Source organism: Columba livia, chromosome 35, assembly GCF_036013475.1.
Source record: "Columba livia isolate bColLiv1 breed racing homer chromosome 35, bColLiv1.pat.W.v2, whole genome shotgun sequence".
In the NCBI taxonomy this organism is placed as follows: Eukaryota; Metazoa; Chordata; class Aves; order Columbiformes; family Columbidae; genus Columba; species Columba livia.
In genome coordinates, this window is record NC_088636.1 from 110,170 (window position 1) to 137,284 (window position 27,115).

The 27,115-nt window shown below is 53.9% G+C and overlaps 1 protein-coding gene across 1 annotated transcript in view; it reads left to right on the forward strand.

The window, feature by feature from the left end:
- Window positions 1–27,115, forward strand: part of RNF40 (ring finger protein 40) — a 75,510-nt gene that overhangs the window by 39,999 nt on the left and 8,396 nt on the right. The window contains exons 12-19 of the mRNA XM_065044264.1: window positions 6,839–6,974; window positions 10,383–10,504; window positions 12,190–12,256; window positions 12,288–12,639; window positions 14,934–15,051; window positions 18,220–18,369; window positions 23,172–23,384; window positions 24,530–24,655. Coding sequence (XP_064900336.1) covers window positions 6,839–6,974; window positions 10,383–10,504; window positions 12,190–12,256; window positions 12,288–12,639; window positions 14,934–15,051; window positions 18,220–18,369; window positions 23,172–23,384; window positions 24,530–24,655 — 1,284 coding nt within the window. The remainder of the gene's footprint in view (window positions 1–6,838; window positions 6,975–10,382; window positions 10,505–12,189; window positions 12,257–12,287; window positions 12,640–14,933; window positions 15,052–18,219; window positions 18,370–23,171; window positions 23,385–24,529; window positions 24,656–27,115) is intronic.

The window sequence follows — 27,115 nt, forward strand, 5'->3', positions numbered from 1 at the left end:
GGGGACCCATAACCCCCATAGAACCCAATGGGGACCCGTAATCCCCATAGAAACCAATGGGGACCCATAGAACACAATGGGGACCAAAACCCCCATAGAACCCAATGGGGACCCATAATCCACATAGAACCCAATGGGGAACCCATAGAACCCAATGGGGACCCATAACCCCCATAGAAGCCAATGGGGACCCATAATCCACATAGAACCCAATGGGGACCCATAACCCCCACAGAACCCAGTGGGGACTCATAATCCACATAGAACCCAATGGGGACCCATAGAACCCAATAGGGATCCATAACCGCTATAGAACCCAATGGGGACCCATAATCCACATAGAACCCAATGGGGACCCCATAGAACCCAATGGGGACCAAAACCCCCATAGACCCCAGTGGGGACCCATAATCCACATAGAACCCAGTAGGGACTCATAACCCTGATAGAAGACAATGGGGACCCATAGAAGCCAACAGGGAACCTATAACCCCTATAGAACCCAGTGGGGACCCATAGAACCCAATAGGGATCCATAACTCCTATAGAACCCAATGGGGACCCATAACCCCCCATAGAAACCATTGGGGACCCATAACCCCCATAGAACCCAATGGGGACTCATAATCCACATAGAACCCAATGGGGACCCCATAGAACCCAATAGGGATCCATAACCCCCCATAGAAATCAATGAGGACCCATAACCCCCCATAGAAACCATTGGGGACCCATAACCCCCATAGAACCCAATGGGGACCCCATAGAACCCAATGGGGACCAAAACCCCCATAGAACCCAATGGGGACCAAAACCCCCATAGAACCCAATAGAGACCCAGCTGGACGAGGCCAGGGGGCTGCTCCTGGCCACCAAAAACAGCCACCTGCGCCACATCGAGCACATGGAGGTGGGTCTGGGGGTCCCCGAGGGGTCCCCGAGTGGCCCTGAGGTGGCCACGGGGTCCTATGATGGTTTGGGGGGTCATGGCCGCCGGTCTTATATTGAGAACATGGAGATGGGTGTTGATGGGGACCCCATAGAACCCAATGGGGACCCATAACCCCCATAGAACCCAATGGGGACCCGTAATCCCCATAGAAACCAATGGGGACCCATAGAACACAATGGGGACCAAAACCCCCATAGAACCCAATGGGGACCCATAATCCACATAGAACCCAATGGGGAACCCATAGAACCCAATGGGGACCCATAACCCCCATAGAAGCCAATGGGGACCCATAATCCACATAGAACCCAATGGGGACCCATAACCCCCACAGAACCCAGTGGGGACTCATAATCCACATAGAACCCAATGGGGACCCATAGAACCCAATAGGGATCCATAACCGCTATAGAACCCAATGGGGACCCATAATCCACATAGAACCCAATGGGGACCCCATAGAACCCAATGGGGACCAAAACCCCCATAGACCCCAGTGGGGACCCATAATCCACATAGAACCCAGTAGGGACTCATAACCCTGATAGAAGACAATGGGGACCCATAGAAGCCAACAGGGAACCTATAACCCCTATAGAACCCAGTGGGGACCCATAGAACCCAATAGGGATCCATAACTCCTATAGAACCCAATGGGGACCCATAACCCCCCATAGAAACCATTGGGGACCCATAACCCCCATAGAACCCAATGGGGACTCATAATCCACATAGAACCCAATGGGGACCCCATAGAACCCAATAGGGATCCATAACCCCCCATAGAAATCAATGAGGACCCATAACCCCCCATAGAAACCATTGGGGACCCATAACCCCCATAGAACCCAATGGGGACCCCATAGAACCCAATGGGGACCAAAACCCCCATAGAACCCAATGGGGACCAAAACCCCCATAGAACCCAATAGAGACCCAGCTGGACGAGGCCAGGGGGCTGCTCCTGGCCACCAAAAACAGCCACCTGCGCCACATCGAGCACATGGAGGTGGGTCTGGGGGTCCCCGAGGGGTCCCCGAGTGGCCCTGAGGTGGCCACGGGGTCCTATGTTGGTTTGGGGGGTCATGGCCGCATGGAGATGGGTGTTGATGGGGACCCCATAGAACCCAATGGGGACCAAAACCCCCATAGAACCCAATGGGGACCCCATAGAACCCAATGGGGACCCATAACCCATGTAGAACCCAATGGGGACCCATAATCCACATAGAACCCAATGGGGACCCCATAGAACCCAATGGGGACCCCATAGAACCCAGTGGGGACCCATAACCCCCATAGAACCCAGTGGGGACCCATAATCCACATAGAAGCCAATGGGGACCCCATAGAACCCAATGGGGACCCATAACCCCCATAGAACCCAATGGGGACCCATAATCCACATAGAACCCAATGGGGACCCCATAGAACCCAATGGGGACCCATAACCCCCATAGAACCCAATGAGGACCCATAATCCACATAGAACCCAATGGGGACCCCGTAGAACCCAATGGGGACCCATAATCCCCATAGAACCCAGTGGGGACTCATAACCCTGATAGAAGACAATGGGGACCCATAGAACCCAACAGGGAACCTATAACCCCTATAGAACCCACTGAGGACTCATAACCCCCATAGAACCCAATGGGGACCCATAACCCCCCATAGAAACCACTGGGGACCCATAACCTCCATAGAACCCAGTGGGGACTCATAATCCACATAGAACCCAATGGGGACCCATAGAACCCAATTGGGATCCATAACTGCTATAGAACCCAATGGGGACCCATAACCCCCCACAGAAATCAATGGGGACCCATAACCCCCATAGAACCCAATGGGGACCCATAACTCCCATAGAACCCAATGGGGACCCCATAGAACCCAATGGGGACCAAAACCCCCATAGAACCCAATGGGGACCCATAATCCCCATAGAACCCAATAGGGACCCCATAGAACCCAATGGGGACCAAAACCCCCATAGAACCCAATGGGGACCCGTAATCCCCATAGAACCCAATAGGGACCCATAACCCCGATAAGAAGACAATGGGGACCCATAGAACCCAACAGTGAACCTATAACCCCTATAGAACCCAGTGGGGACCCATAGAACCCAATAGGGATCCATAACCCCTATAGAACCCAGTGAGGACCCATAACCCCCCATAGAACCCATTAGGGACCCCATAGAACCCAATAGGGACCCATAACCCCCATAGAACCCAATGGGGACCCATAACCCCCATAGAACCCAATAGGGACCCAATAGAACCCAATGGGGACCCATAGAAGCCAATAGGCTCCCATAATCCCCATAGAACCCAGTAGGGACCCCATAATCCCCATAGAACCCAATAGGGACCCATAACCCCCATAGAGCCCCATGGGGACCCATAATCCCCATAGAACCCAATGGGGACCCATAATCCCCATAGAACCCAATAGGGACCCATAATCCCCATAGAACCCAATGGGGACCCATAACCCCTATAGAACCCAATAGGGACCCATAATCCCCATAGAGCCCAATAGGGACCCAATAGAACCCAATGGGGACCCGTAGAAGCCAATAGGGTCCCATAATCCCCATAGAACCCAGTAGGGACCCCATAATCCCCATAGAAACCAATAGGGGCCCATAACCCCCATAGAGCCCCATGGGGACCCATAATCCCCATAGAACCCAATAGGGACCCATAATCCCCATAGAACCCAATGGGGACCCATAATCCCCATAGAACCCAATAGGGACCCCATAGAACCCAATGGGGACCCATAATCCCCATAGAACCCAATGGGGACCCCATAGAACCCAATAGGGACCCATAATCCCCATAGAACCCAATAGGGACCCATAATCCCCATAGAGCCCAATAGGGACCCCATAGAACCCAATGGGGACCCATAATCCCCATAGAAGCCAATACGGACCCATAATCCCCATAGAGCCCAATGGGGCCCATAATCCCCATAGAACCCAATGGGGACCCATAATCCCCATAGAGCCCAATAGGGACCCATAATCCCCATAGAACCCAATAGGGACCCATAATCCCCATAGAACCCAATGGGGACCCATAATCCCCATAGAGCCCAATAGGGACCCCATAGAACCCAATGGGGACCCATAATCCCCATAGAAGCCAATACGGACCCATAATCCCCATAGAGCCCAATAGGGACCCCATAGAACCCAATGGGGACCCATAATCCCCATAGAACCCAATAGGGACGCATAATCCCCATAGAACCCAATGGGGCCCATAATCCCCATAGAGCCCAACAGGGACCCCATAGAACCCAATGGGGACCCATAATCCCCATAGAACCCAATGGGGCCCATAATCCCCATAGAACCCAATGGGGCCCATAATCCACATAGAACCCAATGGGGACCCCATAGAACCCAATGGGGACCCATAACCCCCATAGAACCCAATGAGGACCCATAATCCACATAGAACCCAATGGGGACCCCATAGAACCCAATGGGGACCCATAACCCCCATAGAACCCAATGGGGAAACCATAATCCCCATAGAACCCAATGGGGAAACCGTAATCCCCATAGAACCCACTGGGGACTCATAATCCGCATAGAACCCAATGGGGACCCATAGAACCCAATAGGGACCCATAACCCCCATAGAACCCAATGGGGACCCATAATCCACATAGAACCCAATGGGGACCCCATAGAACCCAATGGGGACCCATAACCCCCATAGAACCCAGTGGGGACGCATAATCCACATAGAACCCAATGGGGACCCATAGAACCCAACAGGGATCCATAACCGCTATAGAACCCAATGGGGACCCATAACCCCCCATAGAACCCAATGGGGACCAAAACCCCCATAGACCCCAGTGGGGACTCATAACCCCGATGAGAAGACAATGGGGACCCATAGAACCCAACAGGGAACCTATAACCCCTATAGAACCCAGTGGGGACCCATAGAACCCAATGGGGACCCATAACCCCCATAGAACCCAATGGGGACCCCATAGAACCCAGTGGGGACCCATAATCCCCATAGAACCCAATGGGGACCCATAATCCCCATAGAACCCAATAGGGACCCATAATCCCCTTAGAACCCAATGGGGACCCATAATCCCCATAGAACCCAATAGGGACCCGTAATCCCCATAGAGCCCAATAGGGACCCATAATCCCCATAGAACCCAATAGGGACCCCATAACCCCCATAGAACCCAATAGGGACCCCATAGAACCCAATGGGGACCCATAATCCCCATAGAACCCAATGGGGCCCATAATCCCCATAGAGCCCAATAGGGACCCCATAGAACCCAATGGGGACCCATAATCCCCATAGAACCCAATGGGGACCCATAATCCCCATAGAGCCCAATAGGGACCCCATAGAACCCAATGGGGACCCATAATCCCCATAGAACCCAATAGGGACCCATAATCCACATAGAACCCAATGGGGACCCCATAGAACCCAATGGGGACCCATAATCCCCATAGAACCCAATGGGGACCCATAATCCCCATAGAACCCAGTAGGGACCCATAACCCCCATAGAACCCAATAGGGACCCCATAGAACCCAATGGGGACCCATAATCCCCATAGAACCCAATGGGGACCCATAATCCCCATAGAACCCAGTAGGGACCCATAACCCCCATAGAGCCCCATGGGGACCCATAATCCCCATAAAACCCAATGGGGACCCATAATCCCCATAGAGCCCAATAGGGACCCCATAGAACCCAATGGGGACTCATAATCCCCATAGAACCCAATGGGGACCCATAATCCCCATAGAGCCCAATAGGGACCCATAACCCCCATAGAACCCAATGGGGACCCATAATCCCCATAGAACCCAATGGGGACCCATAATCCCCATAGAACCCAATAGGGACCCCATAGAACCCAATGGGGACCCATAATCCCCATAGAGCCCAATAGGGACCCAATACAACCCAATGGGGACCCGTAGAAGCCAATAGGGTCCCATAGAACCCAGTAGGGACCCCATAATCCCCATAGAAACCAATAGGGACCCATAACCCCCATAGAGCCCCATGGGGACCCATAATCCCCATAGAACCCAATAGGGACCCATAATCCCCATAGAGCCCAATAGGGACCCCATAGAACCCAATGGGGACCCATAATCCCCATAGAACCCAATGGGGCCCATAATCCCGATAGAGCCCAATAGGGACCCCATAGAACCCAATGGGGACCCATAATCCCCATAGAACCCAATGGGGACCCATAATCCCCATAGAACCCAGTAGGGACCCATAACCCCCATAGAGCCCCATGGGGACCCATAATCCCCATAGAACCCAATAGGGACCCCATAGAACCCAATGGGGACCCATAATCCCCATAGAACCCAATGGGGACCCATAATCCCCATAGAACCCAATAGGGACCCCATAACCCCCATAGAGCCCAATAGGGACCTATAACCCCCCATAGAACCCAATAGGGACCCAATAGAACCCAATGGGGACCCGTAGAAGCCAGTAGGGTCCCATAATCCCCATAGAACCCAGTAGGGACCCCATAATCCCCATTGAAACCAATAGGGACCCATAATCCCCATAGAACCCAATGGGGACCCATAATCCCCATAGAACCCAATGGGGACCCATAATCCCCATAGAACCCAACACGGACCCATAATCCCCATAGAACACAATAGGGACCCATAATCCCCATAGAACCCAATGGGGCCCATAATCCCCTTAGAGCCCAATGGGGACCCATAATCCCCATAGAGTCCAATGGGGACCCAATGTCCCTATCGCCCCCAATGTCCCCATTGTCCCCATTGTCCCCAATGTCCCCATTGTCCCCAATGTCCCCAGAGCGACGAGCTGGGGGTGCAGAAGCGCCTGCGCACCGAGGTGATCCAACTGGAGGACACGCTGGCCCAGGTACGCAAGGAGTACGAGATGCTGCGCATCGAGTTCGAGCAGAACCTGGCGGCCAATGAGCAGGCGGGTGAGTGACCCACAAGTGGGACCCACGGCCGGGACCCGGGGGGCGACCCACAAGTGGCCCCTGAGTCCTTAATGGGACCTACAAGTGGTTGGAGGCACAAGGGGGTTGAGTCATGGGGTGGTGGGACCTGGGTGGGATCAATAATAGGACCCATAAGTGGGACCCATAAGTGGTTCTGACCCATAAGGAGACACGTGGGGTGACCCACAAGTGGCCCTGACCCATAGCAGGACCCACACGTGGCTCCTGACCCATAAGTGGGACCCATAAGTGGGACCTACAAGTGGTTGGAGGCACAAGGGGGTTGAGTCATGGGGTGGTGTGAGTTGGGTGGGATCAATAATAGGACCCATAAGTGGGACCCATAAGTGGTTCTGATTCATAAGGTGACATGTGGGGTGACCCACAAGTGGCCCTGACCCACAGCGGGACCCACAAGTGGCTCCTGACCCATAAGTGGGACCTACAAGTGGTTGGAGGCACAAGGGGGTTGAGTCATGGGGTGGTGGGACCTGGGTGGGATCAATAATAGGACCCATAAGTGGGACCCATAAGTGGTTCTGACCCATAAGGAGACATGTGGGGTGACCCACAAGTGGCCCTGACCCACAGCAGGACCCACAAGTGGCTCCTGACCCATAAGTGGGACCTACAAGTGGTTGGAGGCACAAGGGGGTTGAGTCATGGGGTGGTGTGAGTTGGGTGGGATCAATAATAGGACCCATAAGTGGGACCCATAAGTGGTTCTGATTCATAAGGAGACACGTGGGGTGACCCACAAGTGGCCCTGACCCATAGCAGGACCCACAAGTGGCCAGATCCATAATTGGGACCCATAAGTGGGACCTACAAGTGGTTGGAGGCACAAGGGGGTTGAGTCATGGGGTGGTGGGACCTGGGTGATCATCAACAATGGGACCCATAAGTGGGACCCATAAGTGGTTCTGATTCATAAGGTGACATGTGGGGTGACCCACAAGTGGCCCTGACCCACAGCAGGACCCACAAGTGGCTCCTGACCCATAAGTGGGACCCATAAGTGGGACCTACAAGTGGTTGGAGGCACAAGGGGGTTGAGTCATGGGGTGGTGGGACCTGGGTGGGATCAATAATAGGACCCATAAGTGGGACCCATAAGTGGTTCTGACCCATAAGGAGACACGTGGGGTGACCCACAAGTGGCCCTGACCCACAGCAGGACCCACAAGTGGCTCCTGACCCATAAGTGGGACCTACAAGTGGTTGGAGGCACAAGGGGGTTGAGTCATGGGGTGGTGTGAGTTGGGTGGGATCAATAATAGGACCCATAAGTGGGACCCATAAGTGGTTCTGACCCATAGGGAGACACGTGGGGTGACCCACAAGTGGTCCTGACCCATAGCAGGACCTACAAGTGGCTCCTGACCCATAAGTGGGACCTACAAGTGGTTGGAGGCACAAGGGGGTTGAGTCATGGGGTGGTGGGACCTGGGTGGGATCAATAATAGGACCCATAAGTGGGACCCATAAGTGGTTCTGACCCATAAGGAGACACGTGGGGTGACCCACAAGTGGCCCTGACCCACAGCAGGACCCACAAGTGGCCAGATCCATAATTGGGACCCATAAGTGGGACCTACAAGTGGTTGGAGGCACAAGGGGGTTGAGTCATGGGGTGGTGGGACCTGGGTGATCATCAACAATGGGACCCATAAGTGGGACCCATAAGTGGTTCTGGCCCATAAGGAGACACGTGGGGTGACCCACAAGTGGCCCTGACCCATAGCAGGACCCACAGGTGGCTCCTGACCCCTAAGTGGGACCTACAAGTGGTTGGAGGCGCAAAGGGGTTGAGTCATGGGGTGGTGGGATCAATAATAAGACCCATAAGTGGGACCCATAAGTGGTTCTGACCCATAAGGAGACACGTGGGGTGACCCACAGGTGGCCCTGACCCACAGCAGGACCCACAAGTGGCTCCTGACCCATAAGTGGGACCTACAAGTGGTTGGAGGCACAAGGGGGTTGAGTCATGGGGTGGTGTGAGTTGGGTGGGATCAATAATAGGACCCATAAGTGGGACCCATAAGTGGTTCTGATTCATAAGGTGACATGTGGGGTGACCCACAAGTGGCCCTGACCCACAGCAGGACCCACAAGTGGCTCCTGACCCATAAGTGGGACCTACAAGTGGTTGGAGGCACAAGGGGGTTGAGTCATGGGGTGGTGGGACCTGGGTGATCATCAACAATGGGACCCATAAGTGGGACCCATAAGTGGTTCTGATTCATAAGGTGACATGTGGGGGGACCCACAAGTGGCCCTGACCCACAGCAGGACCCACAAGTGGCTCCTGACCCATAAGTGGGACCTACAAGTGGTTGGAGGCACAAGGGGGTTGAGTCAAGGGTTGGTGGGACCTGGGTGGGATCAATAATAGGACCCATAAGTGGGACCCATAAGTGGTTCTGACCCATAAGGTGACACGTGGGGGGACCCACAAGTGGCCCTGACCCACAGCAGGACCCACAAGTGGCTCCTGACCCATAAGTGGGACCTACAAGTGGTTGGAGGCACAAGGGGGTTGAGTCATGGGGTGGTGGGACCTGGGTGGGATCAATAATAGGACCCATAAGTGGGACCCATAAGTGGTTCTGACCCATAAGGTGACACGTGGGGGGACCCACAAGTGGCCCTGACCCACAGCAGGACCCACAAGTGGGTCCTGACCCCTAAGTGGGACCTACAAGTGGGACAAGGGGGATGAGTCCCCAGACTCTTTGGTCTCCTCCCGGACTCCTGGGTCCCCTCCCAGACGCCTGGGTCCCTCCCCGAACTCCTGGGTCCCTCCCGGACGCTTGGGTCCCTTCACACTCCTGGGTCCCTCCTGCACTCCTGGGTCCCTCCCGAACTCCTGGGTCCCCTGAACTCCTGGGTCCCTCCCGAACTCCTGGGTCCCTCCCGAACTCCTGGGTCCCTCCCGAACACCTGGGTCCCCTCACACTCCTGGATCCGCCCCCCTCCCGAACTCCTGGGTCCCCTCCCGCACTCCTGGGTCCCTCCCGCACTCCTGGGTCCCTCCCGAACACCTGGGTCCCTCCCGAACACCTGGGTCCCCTCACACTCCTGGATCCGCCCCCCTCCCGAACTCCTGGGTCCCCTCCCGAACTCCTGGGTCCCCTCCCGAACTCCTGGGTCCCTCCCCGAACTCCTGGGTCCCTCCCGCACTCCTGGGTCCCTCCCGAACGCCTGGGTCCCCTCACACTCCTGGATCCGCCCCCCTCCCGAACTCCTGGGTCCCTCCCCGCACTCCTGGGTCCCTCCTGAACTCCTGGCTCCCCTTCCGGACTCCTGGGTCCCCTCCCGGACGCCTGGGTCCCTCCCGGACGCCTGGGTCCCTCCCGGACGCCTGGGTCCCCCGTTCCGCAGGCCCCATCAACCGCGAGATGCGGCACCTGATCAGCAGCCTCCAGAACCACAACCACCAGCTCAAGGGCGACGTCCAGCGCTACAAGCGGAAGCTGCGGGAGGTACAGGCGGAGATCAACAAGGTGAGCGCGGCCCCTTTAAGGAGGTGGGCCCCCCCCCCAATAAGGAATAAGGTCTTGCCCCTTTAAGAGGGTCAGGCCCCTTTAAGGGGGTGGGTGTTGTGGACCCAGCCCCAGCTCATCACTCGATAAGGACTTGGTGGCGTTGCCCTTTTAAGATGATGATAGTGATGGGGGGGGGGGTCTCTGGGAGTGTGGCCCCTTTAAGAGAGTGTGGCCCCTTTAAGAGAGTGTGGCCCCTTTAAGAGGGTGTGGCCCCTTTAAGAGAGTGTGGCCCCTTTAAGGGTTATGGCCCCTTTAAGAGGGTGGGTGTGGCAGCCCTGGCCCCACCCCATCGCCCAATTAGGATTCAGTGGTGTTGCCCTTTTAAGAAGATCATGGTGAGGGGGTCTCTGGGAGTGTGGCCCCTTTAAGAGGGTGTGGCCCCTTTAAGGGGTTGTGGCCCCTTTAAGGGTTATGGCCCCTTTAAGAGGGTGGGTGTGGCAGCCCTGGCCCCACCCCATCACCCAATGAGGATTCAGTAGTGTTGCCCTTTTAAGAAGATCATGATGAGGGGGTCTCTGGGAGTGTGGCCCCTTTAAGAGGGTGTGGCCCCTTTAAGAGAGTGTGGCCCCTTTAAGAGAGTGTTGCCCCTTTAAGGATTATGGCCCCTTTAAGAGGGTGGGTGTGGCAGCCCTGGCCCCACCCCATCACCCAATGAGGAATCGGTGGCGTTGCCCTTTTAAGAAGATCATGGTGAGGGGGTCTTTGGGAGTGTAGCCCCTTTAAGAGGATGTGGCCCCTTTAAGGGTTGTGGCCCCTTTAAGAGGGTGGGTGTGGCAGCCCTGGCCCCACCCCATCGCCCAATGAGGATTCACTGGTGTTGCCCTTTTAAGAAGATCATGGTGAGGGGGTCTCTGGGAGTGTGGCCCCTTTAAGAGAGTGTGGCCCCTTTAAGAGAGTGTGGCCCCTTTAAGAGTGTGTGGCCCCTTTAAGGGTTATGGCCCCTTTAAGAGGGTGGGTGTGGCAACCTTGGCCCCACCCCATCACCCAATGAGGAATCGGTGGCGTTGCCCTTTTAAGAAGAAGATGGGGGGGGGGGGGGGGTTGTCTCTGGGAGTGTGGCCCCTTTAAGAGGGTGGGTTTGGCAGCCCTGGCCCTTCCCCATCAGCCAATGAGGACTTGGTGGCGTTGCCCTTTTAAGGTGGAGGACCTAGGGTCTCTGGGGGGTGTGGCCCCTTTAAGGGCGGCCCCAGCCAGCAATGAGGCCTTAGTGGTGTTACCCTTTTAAGTATGGCTGGGGGAGGGGCCTCCTAAAGAGGGTGTGGCCTCTTTGGCCCCGCCCCCATCATGTAACTGGTATTTAGTGGCATTACCCCTTTAAGACTTAAAGGGGCTGTGTTGGTGGGCCCCACCAAGTGTGGCCGTGGCCCCTTTAAGGGGGGGGGTGCGTGGGGCCTGGGAGCAGGGCTGGAAGGGGGAGGGGCTTAAAAGGGTAATGGTAATGATAGGGGGGTGGGGCTTATGATAGAGGTGGGGCCTTAAAAGGGCAATGGTATGGGGGGGGAACCTTAAAAGGGCAATGCCACTAGTTGGGGGGGGGCCTTAAAAGGGCAACACACGGGTCATCAGACCCCACTAAAGGGGCTCGTTACCCCTTAAAAGGGCAACGCCACCCTGACCCCCCCCCCCTCCTTTTATCTTTCTAGCTCCGCCTCCAAGCTAGCGGCGCCCCTCCCCCCCCCGGGCCCCACCCCTCCCCCACCCCCCCCAGCCGCCCCCCCAACCCCCACCCCCCCGACCCCCATTGACGAGCCCGCCCCCATTAAAGAAGAAGAACCCTCCGCCCCCCCCGTAGGCCCCGCCCCTTTGGACCCCAAAAAGGAGGCGGCCGTGCCACCCGAAGCTCCGCCCCCCGCCAAACGCCCCGCCCCCCCGCAAGAAGAGGAAGAACCCATGGTGGCCCCGCCCCCCCCAGTGCCCCGCCCCCCTCCAGCTAAAGAGGCTCCGCCCCCTCGGCCTGGCCCCTCCCCCAGGGGGGGACCCCGAGAACGGGAACGACCCCCCCGGGGTGGGGGGGGAGGGGCGGGGGGGGGACCCCAAGAAGAGCCCAAGAAGAAGGATTCGGAGGCGCTAAAGCAGCTGAGGGGGGAGCTCAAGTGAGTTGGGGGGGGGGGGGATTTGGGGGTCACTTGGGGGGTGAGGTGGGGGGGGGTTTGGGGGGGTCCCTGGGGGGTTATTGGGGTGAATTGGGGGGTTTTGGGGGGTTATTTGGGGGGTATTGGGGGTGAATTGGGGGGTTATTGGGGTGAATTGGGGGGATATTGGGGTGAATTGGGGGGTTATTGGGGTGAATTGGGGGGATATTGGGGTGAATTGGGGGGTTATTGGGGTGAATTGGGGGGTTATTGGGGGGATATTGGGGTGAATTGGGGGTCCTTGGGGGGTTATTGGGGTGAATTGGGGGGTCCATGGGGGGTTACTGGGGTGAATTGGGGGGTCCCTGGGGGGATATTGGGGGTTATTGGGGTGAATTGGGGGGTTTATTGGGGTGAATTGGGTTATTGGGGGTCCCTGGGGGGTTATTGGGGTGAATTGGGAGGATATTGGGGGGATATTGGGGTGAATTGGAGGGTTATTGGGGGGTCCCTGGGGGGTTATTGGGGTGAATTGGGGGGTTATTGGGGGTCCATGGGGGGTTATTGGGGTGAATTGGGTTATTGGGGGTCCCTGGGGGGTTATTGGGGTGAATTGGGGGGTTATTGGGGGTCCCTGGGGGGTTATTGGGGTGAATTGGGGGGTTATTGGGGGTCCATGGGGGGTTATTGGGGATGAATTGGGGGGTTATTGGGGATGAATTGGGGGGTTATTGGGGGTCCCTGGGGGGTTATTGGGGTGAATTGGGGGGTTATTGGGGGTCCCTGGGGGGTTATTGGGGTGAATTGGGGGGTTATTGGGGGGATATTGGGGTGAATTGGGGGTTCCTGGGGGGTTATTGGGGTGAATTGGGGGTCCTTGGGGGGTTATTGGGGGTTATTGGGGGGTTATTGGGGTGAATTGGGGGGTCCATGGGGGGTTATTGGGGTGAATTGGGGGGTCCCTGGGGGGATATTGGGGGTTATTGGGGTGAATTGGGGGGTTTATTGGGGTGAATTGGGTTATTGGGGGTCCCTGGGGGGGTTATTGGGTGGTTATTGGGGTTATTGGGGGTCCCTGGGGGGTTATTGGGGTGAATTGGGGGGTTATTGGGGGGTCCATGGGGGGTAATTGGGGGGATATTGGGGTGAATTGGGGGGTTATTGGGGGTCCATGGGGGGTTATTGGGAGTGAATTGGGGGTTACTGGGGGGTTATTGAGGTGAATTGGGTTATTGGGGGTCCCTGGGGGGTTATTGGGGTGAATTGGGGGGTTATTGGGGGTCCATGGGGGGTTATTGGGGTGAATTGGGGGGTCCATGGGGGGTTATTGGGGTGAATTGGGGGGTTATTGGGGGTCCCTGGGGGGTTATTGGGGTGAATTGGGGGGTTATTGGGGGTCCATGGGGGGTTATTGGGGTGAATTGGGGGGATATTGGGGTCCCTGGGGGGTTATTGGGGTGAATTGGGGGTTAATTAGGACAATTAGGGGCGATTTGGGATGTAATTAAGGGGGTTGGGGGCAATTAAGGGCAGTGAAGGGAGATTTGGGGTAACTAATGGGCATTGGGGTAATTAAGGGGTTAATTATGACAATTAGAAGAGGTCGTGGGCAATTAAGGGGCATTGGGGTAATTAAGGAGGGCAATTAGTACAATTAAGGGGGATTGGGGGCAATTAATGGGGATTGGGGCAATTAATGGACATTGGGTCGATTTAGGGGGTAATTAGGATAATTAGGAGACATTGGTGGGGCAATTAAGGGACATTGGGGTAATTAAGGGGTTAATTATGACAATTAGAAGAGGTCGTGGGAAATTAAGGGGCATTGGGGTAGTTAAGGGGGTTAATTACCGCAGTTGGGGCAACTAAGGGGGTTTGGGGCAATTAAGGGGCTTAATTAGGATACATTGGCGGGGCAATTAAGGGATAGTGGGGCAATTAAGGCGTTAATTACGACAATTAGACGTCGTGGGCAATTAAGGGGTATTGGGGCAATTAGGGTTGGTGGGGTTAATTAAAGGGGGTTTGGGCACTTAATGGGTTTTACGGGCAATTAAAGGGGATTGGACTAATTAAAGGCTTTTCGGGGCAATAAGGAGTGCGGAGTTAATTAGCGGGGGGTGATTAATATGTGGTTAATTAACGGGATGAGCAGCGTAATTAAACCCCATGGTGGCGCTGAGCAACATCCTGAGAGGCCAAGAAGCGCTTGTTATCCAAACAATATGCAAATATATGCGAATTATATGGTGAAATATGGGAATTATAGGCATGGATTGGTGTCGTTAATTAGCTAATTAGTTAATTAACGCCAGGAAAGCCCAGGAGAGCCAGAAGGAGATGAAGCTGCTGCTGGACATGTACAAATCGGCGCCCAAAGAGCAGAGGGACAAGGTGCAGCTCATGGCGGCCGAGAGGAAGAGCAAGGCCGAGGTCAGCAAGCGCTAATTAGGCGCTAACGAGGCGCTAATTAGGCCCTCATGGGGCGCCGGTTTGGCTGGGAGGGCGCAGCGGCGTTTTCCCGCCCTTTTTTCCCGCCTTTTTTCGGGGTGGGGGGGCGGTTTGGCTCACGCTGGAGTCTCTCACCAGTGGTTTCCCGCCCTTTTCTTCCCGCCCTTTTCTTCCCGCCCTTTTCTTCCCACCCTTTTTTCCCGCCTTTTCTGTAGCCTCACTGTTGTCTCTCACCACTTTTCTTCCCGCCCTTTTCTTCCCGCCCTTTTCTTCCCGCCCTTTTCTTCCCGCCTTTTCCGTAGCCTCAGTTGTCTCTCACCACTTCTTCCCGCCCTTTTCTTCCCGCCCTTTTCTTCCCGCCCTTTTTTCCCGCCTTTTCTGTAGCCTCACTGTTGTCTCTCACCACCTTTTCCCGCCCTTTTTTCCCGCCCTTTTCTCTGTTACCTCACACTGGTGTCTCTCACCACTTCTTCCCGCCCTTTTCTTCCCCCCCTTTTCTTCCCCCCCTTTTCTTCCCGCCCTTTTCTTCCCGCCCTTTTTTCCCGCCTTTTCTTAGCCTCACTGTTGTCTCTCACCACCTTTTCCCGCCCTTTTTTCCCGCCCTTTTCTCTATTACCTCACACTGGTGTCTCTCACCACTTCTTCCCGCCCTTTTCTTCCCGCCCTTTTCTTCCCACTCTTTTTTCCCGCCTTTTCCGTAGCCTCACTGTTGTCTCTCACCACTTCTTCCCGCCCTTTTCTTCCCGCCCTTTTTTCCCGCCCTTTTCTCTATTACCTCACACTGGCGTCTCTCACCGCCTTTTCCCGCCCTTTTTTCCCACCATTTTCTGATTATCTCACATAATTACCCCCCCTAATTAACTCGTATGATTCTCTAGCCTCATTATCTCGCTTAATTACCCCCCATAATTAATAGATCTCATTAACCATGTCGTTACATCCATATTTGGAAGAGCTGCGGCCAACAGAACCGGAGGAGCACAAGTTGCGCGTAACCCCATCTCGTAACCGCATCACATCATTATCTTCCCTAATTACCCCATTAATTAACTCCTATGATTCTCTAGCCTCATTACCTCACTTAATTACCCCCCATAATTAATAGATCTCATTAACCATGTCATTACATCCATATTTGGAGGAGCTGCGGCCAACGGAGCTGGAGGAGCACGAGTTGCGCGTAACCCCATCTCGTAACCGCGTCGCCTCGTTATCCCCCCTAATTACCCCATTAATTAACTCCTATGATTCTCTAGCCTCGTTACTTCACTTAATTACCCCCCATAATTAATAGATCTCATTAACCATGTCGTTATGTCCATATTTGGAGGAGCTGCGGCCAACGGAGCCGGAGGAGCACGAGTTGCGTGTAACCCCATCTTGTAACCGCGTCGCCTCGTTATCCCCCCTAATTACCCCATTAATTAACTCCTATGATTCTCTAGCCTCGTTATCTCACTTAATTACCCCCCATAATTAATAGATCTCATTAACCATGTCATTATGTCCATATTTGGAGGAGCTGTGGGCAATGGAGCCGGAGGAGCACGAGTTGCGCGTAACCCCATCTCATAACCGCGTCACCTCGTTATCCCCCCTAATTACCCCATTAATTAACTCCTATGATTCTCTAGCTTCATTATCTCACTTAATTACCCCCCATAATTAATAGATCTCATTAACCATGTCGTTACATCCATATTTGGAAGAGCTGTGGGCAACGGAGGTGGAGGAGCACGAGTTGCGCGTAACCCCATCTCGTAACCGCATCACATCATTATCTTCCCTAATTACCCCCATTAATTAACTCCTATGATTCTCTAGCCTCATTACCTCACTTAATTACCCCCCATAATTAATAGATCTCATTAACCATGTCGTTACATCCATATTTGGAGGAGCTGCAGCCAACAGAACCGGAGGAGCACGAGTTGCGCGTAACCCCATCTCGTAACCGCATCACATCATTATCTTCTCTAATTACCCCATTAATTAACTCCTATGATTCTCTAGCCTCATTATCTCGCTTAATTACCCCCCATAATTAATAGATCTCATTAACCATGTCGTTACATCCATATTTGGAAGAGCTGTGGGCAATGGAGCCGGAGGAGCACAAGTTGCGCGTAACCCCATCTCATAACCACATCACATCATTATCCCCCCTAATTACCCCATTAATTAACTCCTATCATTCTCTAGCCTCATTATCTCACTTAATTACCCCCCATAATTAATAGATCTCATTAACCATGTCGTTACATCCATATTTGGAAGAGCTGCGGCCAACGGAGCTGGAGGAGCACGAGTTGCGCGTAACCCCATCTCGTAACCGTATCCCATCATTATCTTCCCTAATTACCCCATTAATTAACTCCTATGATTCTCTAGCCTCGTTACTTCACTTAATTACCCCCCATAATTAATAGATCTCATTAACCATGTCATTACATCCATATTTGGAAGAGCTGTGGGCAGTGGAGCCGGAGGAGCACAAGTTGCGCATAACCCCATCTCGTAACCGCGTCGCCTCGTTATCCCCCCTAATTACCCCATTAATTAACTCCTATGATTCTCTAGCCTCATTACCTCACTTAATTACCCCCCATAATTAATAGATCTCATTAACCATGTCGTTACATCCATATTTGGAGGAGCTGCGGCCAACGGAGCCGGAGGAGCACGAGTTGCGCGTAACCCCATCTCGTAACCGCATCACATCATTATCTTCTCTAATTACCCCATTAATTAACTCCTATGATTCTCTAGCCTCATTATCTCGCTTAATTACCCCCCATAATTAATAGATCTCATTAACCATGTCGTTACGTCCATATTTGGAGGAGCTGTGGGCAATGGAGCTGGAGGAGCACAAGTTGCTCGTAACCCCATCTCATAACCACATCACATCATTATCCCCCCTAATTACCCCATTAATTAACTCCTATCATTCTCTAGCCTCATTATCTCGCTTAATTACCCCCCATAATTAATAGATCTCATTAACCATGTCGTTACATCCATGTTTGGAGGAGCTGCGGCCAACAGAACCGGAGGAGCACAAGTTGCGCGTAACCCCATCTCGTAACCGCGTCGCCTCGTTATCCCCCCTAACGACGCCGCTAATTAATGCCTCTCATTACCGGGCAGCTGGAGGAGCTGCGGGCGCGCGCGCGGGAGCTGGAGGAGCGCGAGCGGCGCGAGAGCAAGAAGCTGGCGGACGAGGAGGCGCTGCGCAGGCTGCGATTGGCCGAGGAGCAGATCGAGCACCTGCAGCGCAAGCTGGCGGCCACCAAGCAGGTGCTTAATTAGTTGCTAATTAGTTGCGTCATTAGGTCGGTGAGGGGGCTGTGAGGCTGCGGTTGGGCTATGGTGGGTCCGTAGGTTGTGATGGGTCTATAGACCATGATTAGGTCATGATTAGTCTGTAATTAGTCCGTGATGGGTCCATAGGTCCATAATTAGTCCATGATGGGTCTCTAGGCCCATAATTAGTCCATAATTAGTCCATGATGGCTCTGTAGGTCCATAATTGGTCCATGATGGGTCCATAGACCATGATGGGTCCATAGGTCCATAATTAGACCATGATGAGTCCATAGACCATGATGAGTCCATAGACCATGATTAGTCCGTGATGGGTCCATAGGTCCATAATTAGTCCATGATGGGTCTCTAGGCCCATAATTAGTCCATAATTAGTCCATGATGGGTCTGTAGGTCCATAATTAGACCATGATGGGTCCATAGACCATGATGAGTCCATAGACCATGATTAGTCCATGATGAGTCCATAGACCATGATGGGTCCATGATGGGTCTATAGGTCCATAATTGGTCCATGATGGGTCCATAGACCATGATGGGTCCATAGGTCCATAATTAGACCATGATGAGTCCATAGACCATGATTAGTCCGTGATGGGTCCATAGGTCCATAATTAGTCCATGATGGGTCTCTAGGCCCATAATTGGTCCATAATTAGTCCATGATGGGTCTGTAGGTCCATAATTGGTCCATGATGGGTCCATAGACCATGATGGGTCCGTAGGTCCATAATTAGACCATGATGGGTCCATAGACCATGATGAGTCCATAGACCATGATTAGTCCGTGATGGGTCCATAGGTCCATCATTAGTCCATGATGGGTCTCTAGGCCCATAATTAGTCCATAATTAGTCCATGATGGGTCTGTAGGTCCATAATTGGTCCATGATGGGTCCATAGACCATGATGGGTCCATAGGTCCATAATTAGACCATGATGGGTCCATAGACCATGATGAGTCCATAGACCATGATGGGTCCATGATGGGTCTATAGGTCCATAATTGGTCCATGATGGGTCTATAGGTCCATAATTGGTCCATGATGGGTCCATGATGGGTCTGTAGGTCCATAATTAGACCCTGATGGGTCCATAGACCATGATGGGTCCATAGTGGGTCAATGATGGGTCTGTAGGTCCATGATGGGTCTATAGGTCCATAACTAGACCATGCTGGGTCTATAGGTCATTGATGGGGCCATGATGGGTCTATAGGTCCATAATCGGTCCATGATGGGTCCATAGACCATGATGGGTCCATGAAGGGTCTATAGGTCCATGATGGGTCCATAAGTCCATAATTAGACCATGATGGGTCCATGATGGCTCTTTAGGTCCATAATTGGTCCATGATGGGTCCATAGACCATGATGGGTCCATGATGGGTCTATAGGTCCGTAATTGGTCCATGATGAGTCTATAGATCCATAATTAGACCATGATGGGTCCACAGTCCATGATGGGTCTATAGGTCAATGATGGGGCCATGATGAGTCTATAGGTCCATAATTAGACTATGATGGGTCCATAGACCATGATGGCTCTTTAGGTCCATAATTGGTCCATGATGGGTCCATAGACCATGATGGCTTTTTAGGTCCATAATTGGTCCATGATGGGTTCATGATGGGTCTATAGGTCCATAATTGGTCCATAAGTCCATAATTAGACCATGATGGGTCCATGATGACTCTTTAGGTCCATAATTGGTCCACGATGGGTCCATAGACCATGATGGGTCCATGATGGCTCTTTAGGTCCATAATTGGTCCATGATGGGTCCATAGACCATGATGGCTCTTTAGGTCCATAATTGGTCCATGATGGGTCCATAGGTCCATGATGGGTCCATAGACCCTGATGGGTCCATAGGTCCATGGTGGGTCCATACACCATGATGGGTCCATAGGTCCATGGTGGGTCCATAGACCATGATGGGTCCATAGGTCCATGGTGGGTCCATAGACCATGATGGGTCCATAGGTCCATGGTGGGTCCATAGACCATGATGGGTCCATAGGTCCATGGTGGCTCCATAGACCATGATGGGTCCATAGGTCCATGGTGGGTCCATAGGTCCATGATGGGTCCATAGGTCCATGATGGGTCCATAGACCATGATGGGTCCATAGGTCCATGGTGGGTCCATAGACCATGATGGGTCCATAGTCCATCATCAATCCATGATGGGTCCATAACTCCATGGTGGCTCCATGGTGGGTCCATGATGACTCTTTAGGTCCATAATTGGTCCATGATGGGTCCGTAGACCATGATGGGTCCATAGGTCCATGGTGGGTCCATAGACCATGATGGGTCCATAGGTCCATGGTGGGTCCATAGGTCCATGATGGGTCCATAGGTCCATGGTGGGTCCATAGGTCCATGATGGGTCCATAGGTCCATGATGGGTCCATAGACCATGATGGGTCCATAGGTCCATGATGGGTCCACAGACCATGATGGGTCCATAGGTCCATGATGGGTCCATAGACCATGATGGGTCCATAGGTCCATGGTGGGTCCATAGACCATGATGGGTCCATAGGTCCATGATGGGTCCATAGACCATGATGGACCATAGACCCATAGTCCATCATCAATCCATGATGGGTCCATAACTCCATGGTGGCTCCATGGTGGGTCCATGATGACTCTTTAGGTCCATAATTGGTCCATGATGGGTCCGTAGACCATGATGGGTCCATAGGTCCATGGTGGGTCCATAGACCATGATGGGTCCATAGGTCCATGATGGGTCCATAGACCATGATGGGTCCATAGGTCCATGATGGGTCCATAGACCATGATGGGTCCATAGGTCCATGATGGGTCCATAGGTCCATGGTGGGTCCATAGACCATGATGGTTCCATAGTCCATCATCAATCCATGATGGGTCCATAACTCCATGGTGGCTCCATGGTGGGTCCATGATGACTCTTTAGGTCCATAATTGGTCCATGATGGGTCCATAGACCATGATGGGTCCATAGACCATGATGGGTCCATAGGTCCATGATGGGTCCATAGGTCCATGATGGGTCCATAGACCATGATGGGTCCATAGGTCCATGATGGGTCCATAGACCATGATGGGTCCATAGGTCCATGGTGGGTCCATAGACCATGATGGGTCCATAGGTCCATGATGGGTCCATAGGTCCATGATGGGTCCATAGGTCCATGATGGGTCCATAGACCATGATGGGTCCATAGGTCCATGGTGGGTCTATAGACCATGATGGTTCCATAGTCCATCATCAATCCATGATGGGTCCATAACTCCATGGTGGCTCCATGGTGGGTCCATGATGACTCTTTAGGTCCATAATTGGTCCATGATGGGTCCATAGACCATGATGGGTCCATAGGTCCATGATGGGTCCATAGACCATGATGGGTCCATAGGTCCATGATGGGTCCATAGACCATGATGGGTCCATAGGTCCTTGGTGGGTCCATAGACCATGATGGGTCCATAGGTCCATGGTGGGTCCATAGACCATGATGGGTCCATAGGTCCATGATGGGTCCATAGACCATGATGGGTCCATAGGTCCATGATGGGTCCATAGGTCCATGGTGGGTCCATAGACCATGATGGTTCCATAGTCCATCATCAATCCATGATGGGTCCATAACTCCATGGTGGCTCCATGGTGGGTCCATGATGACTCTTTAGGTCCATAATTGGTCCATGATGGGTCCATAGACCATGATGGGTCCATAGACCATGATGGGTCCATAGACCATGATGGGTCCATAGGTCCATGATGGGTCCATAGACCATGATGGGTCCATAGACCATGATGGGTCCATAGACCATGATGGGTCCATAGGTCCATGATGGGTCCGTAGACCATGATGGTTCCATAGTCCATCATCAATCCATGATGGGTCCATAACTCCATGGTGGCTCCATGGTGGGTCCATGATGACTCTTTAGGTCCATAATTGGTCCTTGATGGGTCCATAGACCATGATGGGTCCATAGGTCCATGGTGGGTCCATAGACCATGATGGTTCCATAGACCATGATGGGTCCATAGGTCCATGATGGGTCCATAGACCATGATGGTTCCATAGTCCATCATCAATCCATGATGGGTCCATAACTCCATGGTGGCTCCATGGTGGGTCCATGATGACTCTTTAGGTCCATAATTGGTCCATGATGGGTCCATAGACCATGATGGGTCCATAGGTCCATGGTGGGTCCATAGACCATGATGGGTCCATAGACCATGATGGTTCCATAGTCCATCATCAATCCATGATGGGTCCATAACTCCATGGTGGCTCCATGGTGGGTCCATGATGACTCTTTAGGTCCATAATTGGTCCATGATGGGTCCATAGGTCCATGATGGGTCCATAGGTCCATGGTGGGTCCATAGGTCCATGGTGGGTCCATAGACCATGATGGTTCCATAGTCCATCATCAATCCATGATGGGTCCATAACTCCATGGTGGCTCCATGGTGGGTCCATGATGACTCTTTAGGTCCATAATTGGTCCATGATGGGTCCATAGGTCCATGGTGGGTCCATAGACCATGATGGGTCCATAGGTCCATGATGGGTCCATAGGTCCATGGTGGGTCCATAGACCATGATGGGTCCATAGACCATGATGGGTCCATAGACCATGATGGTTCCATAGTCCATCATCAATCCATGATGGTTCCATAACTCCATGGTGGGGGTCCATAGCTCATCCCTGATTGGTCCCTGCCCCTGCTGATGTCACGGGTGGGCGTGGCCTTGCAGGAGGAGGAGGCGCTGCTGTCGGAGATGGACGTGACGGGCCAGGCGTTCGAGGACATGCAGGAGCAGAACCTGCGGCTGCTGCAGCAGCTGCGCGAGAAGGACGACGCCAACTTCAAGCTCATGTCGGAGCGCATCAAAGCCAATCAGATCCACAAGCTGCTGCGCGAGGAGAAGGACGAGCTGGCCGAGCAGGTCCTGGCGCTCAAGGCACAGGTGAGGGGACCCAGGAGTTCGGGGGGGACCCAGGAGTTCGGGGGGGACCCAGGAGTTCGGGAGGATTCGTAAGAGGTTGGGGTTGGAGGGACCAAAGTGACCAGGAGAACATGGAGATGATGGAGATGTTTTGATCATCGAGGGTTAGGAGGGACCCAGGAGTTCGGGAGGGGACCCAGGAGTTCGGGGGGGACCCAGGAGTTCGGGGGGACCCAGGAGTTCGGGAGGGGACCCAGGAGTTCGGGAGGGGACCCAGGAGTTCGGGAGGGACCCAGGATTTTGGGAGGGGACCCAGGAGTTCGGGAGGGGACCCAGGAGTTCGGGAGGGGACCCAGGAGTTCGGGGAGGACCCAGGAGTTCGGGAGGATTCATAAGAGGTTGGGGTTGGAGGGACCCAAGTGACCAGGAGAACATGGAGATGATGGAGATGTTTTGATCATCAAGGGTTAGGAGGGACCCAGGAGTTCGGGAGGGGACCCAGGAGGTCGGGAGGGGACCCAGGAGTTCGGGGGGGACCCAGGAGTTCGGGGGGACCCAGGAGTTCGGGAGGGGACCCAGGAGTTCGGGAGGGGACCCAGGAGTTCGGGAGGATTCATAAGAGGTTGGGGTTGGAGGGACCCAAGTGACCAGGAGAACATGGAGATGATGGAGATGTTTTGATCATCGAGGGTTAGGAGGGACCCAGGAGTTCGGGGGGACCCAGGAGTTCGGGGGGGACCCAGGAGTTCGGGAGGGGACCCAGGAGTTCGGGGGGACACAGGAGTTCGGGAGGGGACCCAGGAGTTCGGGGGGGACCCAGGCGTTCGGGAGGATTCATAAGAGGTTGGGGTTGGAGGGACCCAAGTGACCAGGAGAACATGGAGATGATGGAGATGTTTTGATCATCAAGGGATAGGAGGGACCCAGGAGTTCGGGAGGGGACCCAGGGGACCCAGGAGTTCGGGAGGGGACCCAGGAGTTCGGGGGGGGACCCAGGAGTTCGGGAGGAGCCAATATGGGACTTGGGAGTCCAGGAGGGACCCAGGACTTTGGGAGGGACCCAGGAGTTCAGGAGGAGACCCAGAACTTCGGGAGGGACCCAGGCGTCCGGGAAGGGACCCAGGTGTCCGGGAAGGGACCCAGGCGTCCGGGGGTGTCCCGGGCAGGTGGACGCGCAGCTGCTGGTGGTGCAGAAGCTGGAGGAGAAGGAGCGGGGGCTGCAGAGCAGCCTGGCGGCCGTGGAGAAGGAGCTGGCGCTGCGGACACAGGCCCTGGAGCTCAACAAGAGGAAGGTTAGAAGGGGACCCAGGCGTTCGGGGGGACCCATAACCCCATAGAAGCCAGTAGGGACACCATAGAACTCAATAGAAGCCAATAGACCCCATAGAACCCAAGGGGGATGCCGTATAACCCAGTAGGGACCCATAACCCCCTTAGACCCCAATGGGGACCCCATAGAACTCAGTAGAACCCAATAGGGACTCATAACCCCCATAGAGTCCAGTGGGGACCCCATAACCCCCATAGAACCCAATGGGGACCCATAGAACCCAATGGGGACCCATAGAACCCAATGGGGACCCATAACCCCCATAGAACCCAATAGGGACCCATAACCCCCATAGAACCCAATGAGGACCCCATAGGGACCCCATAACCCCCATAGAACCCAATGGGGACCTCGTAACCCCCATAGAGCCCAATAGGGACCCAATAGAACCCAATGAGGACCCATAACCCCCATAGAACCCAATGGGGACCCCATAGAACCCAATAGGGACTCATAACCCTCATAGAGGCCAATAGGGACGCCATAGAGCCCAATAGGGACCCATAACCCCATAGAACCCAATGGGGACCCATAACCCCCATAGAGCCCATTAGGGAACCCATAGGGACCCCATAACCCCCATAGAACCCAATAGGGACCTCGTAACCCCCATAGAGCCCAATAGAACCCAATGGGGACCCAATAGAACCCAATGGGGACCCATAACCCCCATAGAACCCAATGGGGACCCCATAGAACCCAATAGGGACTCATAACCCCCATAGAACCCAATGGGGACCCCATAGGGACCCCATAACCCCCATAGAACCCAATGTGGACCTCGTAACCCCCATAGAGCCCAATAGAACCCAATGGGGACCCATAACCCCCATAGAACCCAATGGGGACCCCATAGAACCCAATAGGGACCCATAACCCCCATAGAACCCAATAGGGACCCAGTAGAACCCAATAGGGACCCATAACCCCCATAGCACCCAATAGGGACCCCATAGGGACCCCATAACCCCCATAGAACCCAATGGGGACCTCGTAACCCCCATAGAGCCCAATAGAACCCAATGGGGACCCATAACCCCCATAGAACCCAATAGGGACCCCATAACCCCCATAGAACCCAATGTGGACCTCGTAACCCCCATAGAGCCCAATAGAACCCAATGGGGACCCATAACCCCCATAGAACCCAATGGGGACCCCATAGAACCCAATAGGGACCCATAACCCCCATAGAACCCAATAGGGACCCAGTAGAACCCAATAGGGACCCATAACCCCCATAGCACCCAATAGGGACCCCATAGGGACCCCATAACCCCCATAGAACCCAATGGGGACCTCGTAACCCCCATAGAGCCCAATAGAACCCAATGGGGACCCATAACCCCCATAGAACCCAATAGGGACCCCATAGGGACCCCATAACCCCCATAGAACCCAATGTGGACCTCGTAACCCCCATAGAGCCCAATAGAACCCAATGGGGACCCAATAGAACCCAATGGGGACTCATAACCCCCGTAGAACCCAATGGGGACCCAATAGAACCCAATGGGGACCCAATAGAACCCAATGGGGACCCAATAGAACCCAATGGGGACTCATAACCCCCATAGAACCCAATGGGGACCCAATAGAACCCAATGGGGACTCATAACCCTCATAGAGGCCAATAGGGACCCCGTAGACCCCAGTGGGGACCCATAGAGCCCTATAGGGACCCATACGTCACCCCGTAGGCGGTGGAGGCGGCGCAGGCGGCCGAGGACCTGCGGGCGCAGGGCAAGAACAATAACACTATAGAACCCAGTGGGGACCCATAACCCCCATAGAACCCAATAGGGACCCAGTAGAACCCAATAGGGACTCATAATCCTCTGTAGAACCCAATGGGGACCCATAACCCCCATAGAACCCAATGGGGACTCATAATCCTCTATAGAACCCAGTGGGGACCCATAACCCCCATAGAGCCCATTAGGGACCCCATAGGGACCCCATAACCCCCATAGAACCCAATGGAGACCCAGAACCCTCATAGAGCCCAATAGGGACCCCATAGAGCCCAATAGGGACCCATAACCCCATAGAACCCAATGGGGACCCATAACCCCCATAGAGCCCATTAGGGAACCCATAGGGACCCCATAACCCCCATAGAACCCAATGGGGACCTCGTAACCCCCATAGAGCCCAATAGAACCCAATGGAGACCCATAACCCCCATAGAACCCAATAGGGACCCAGTAGAACCCAATGGGGACCCAGTAGAACCCAATGGGGACTCATAACCCCCATAGAACCCAATGGGGACCCCATAGGGACCCCATAACCCCCATAGAACCCAATGTGGACCTCGTAACCCCCATTGAGCCCAATAGAACCCAATGGGGACCCATAACCCCCATAGAACCCAATAGGGACCCCATAACCCCCATAGAACCCAATGGGGACCTCGTAA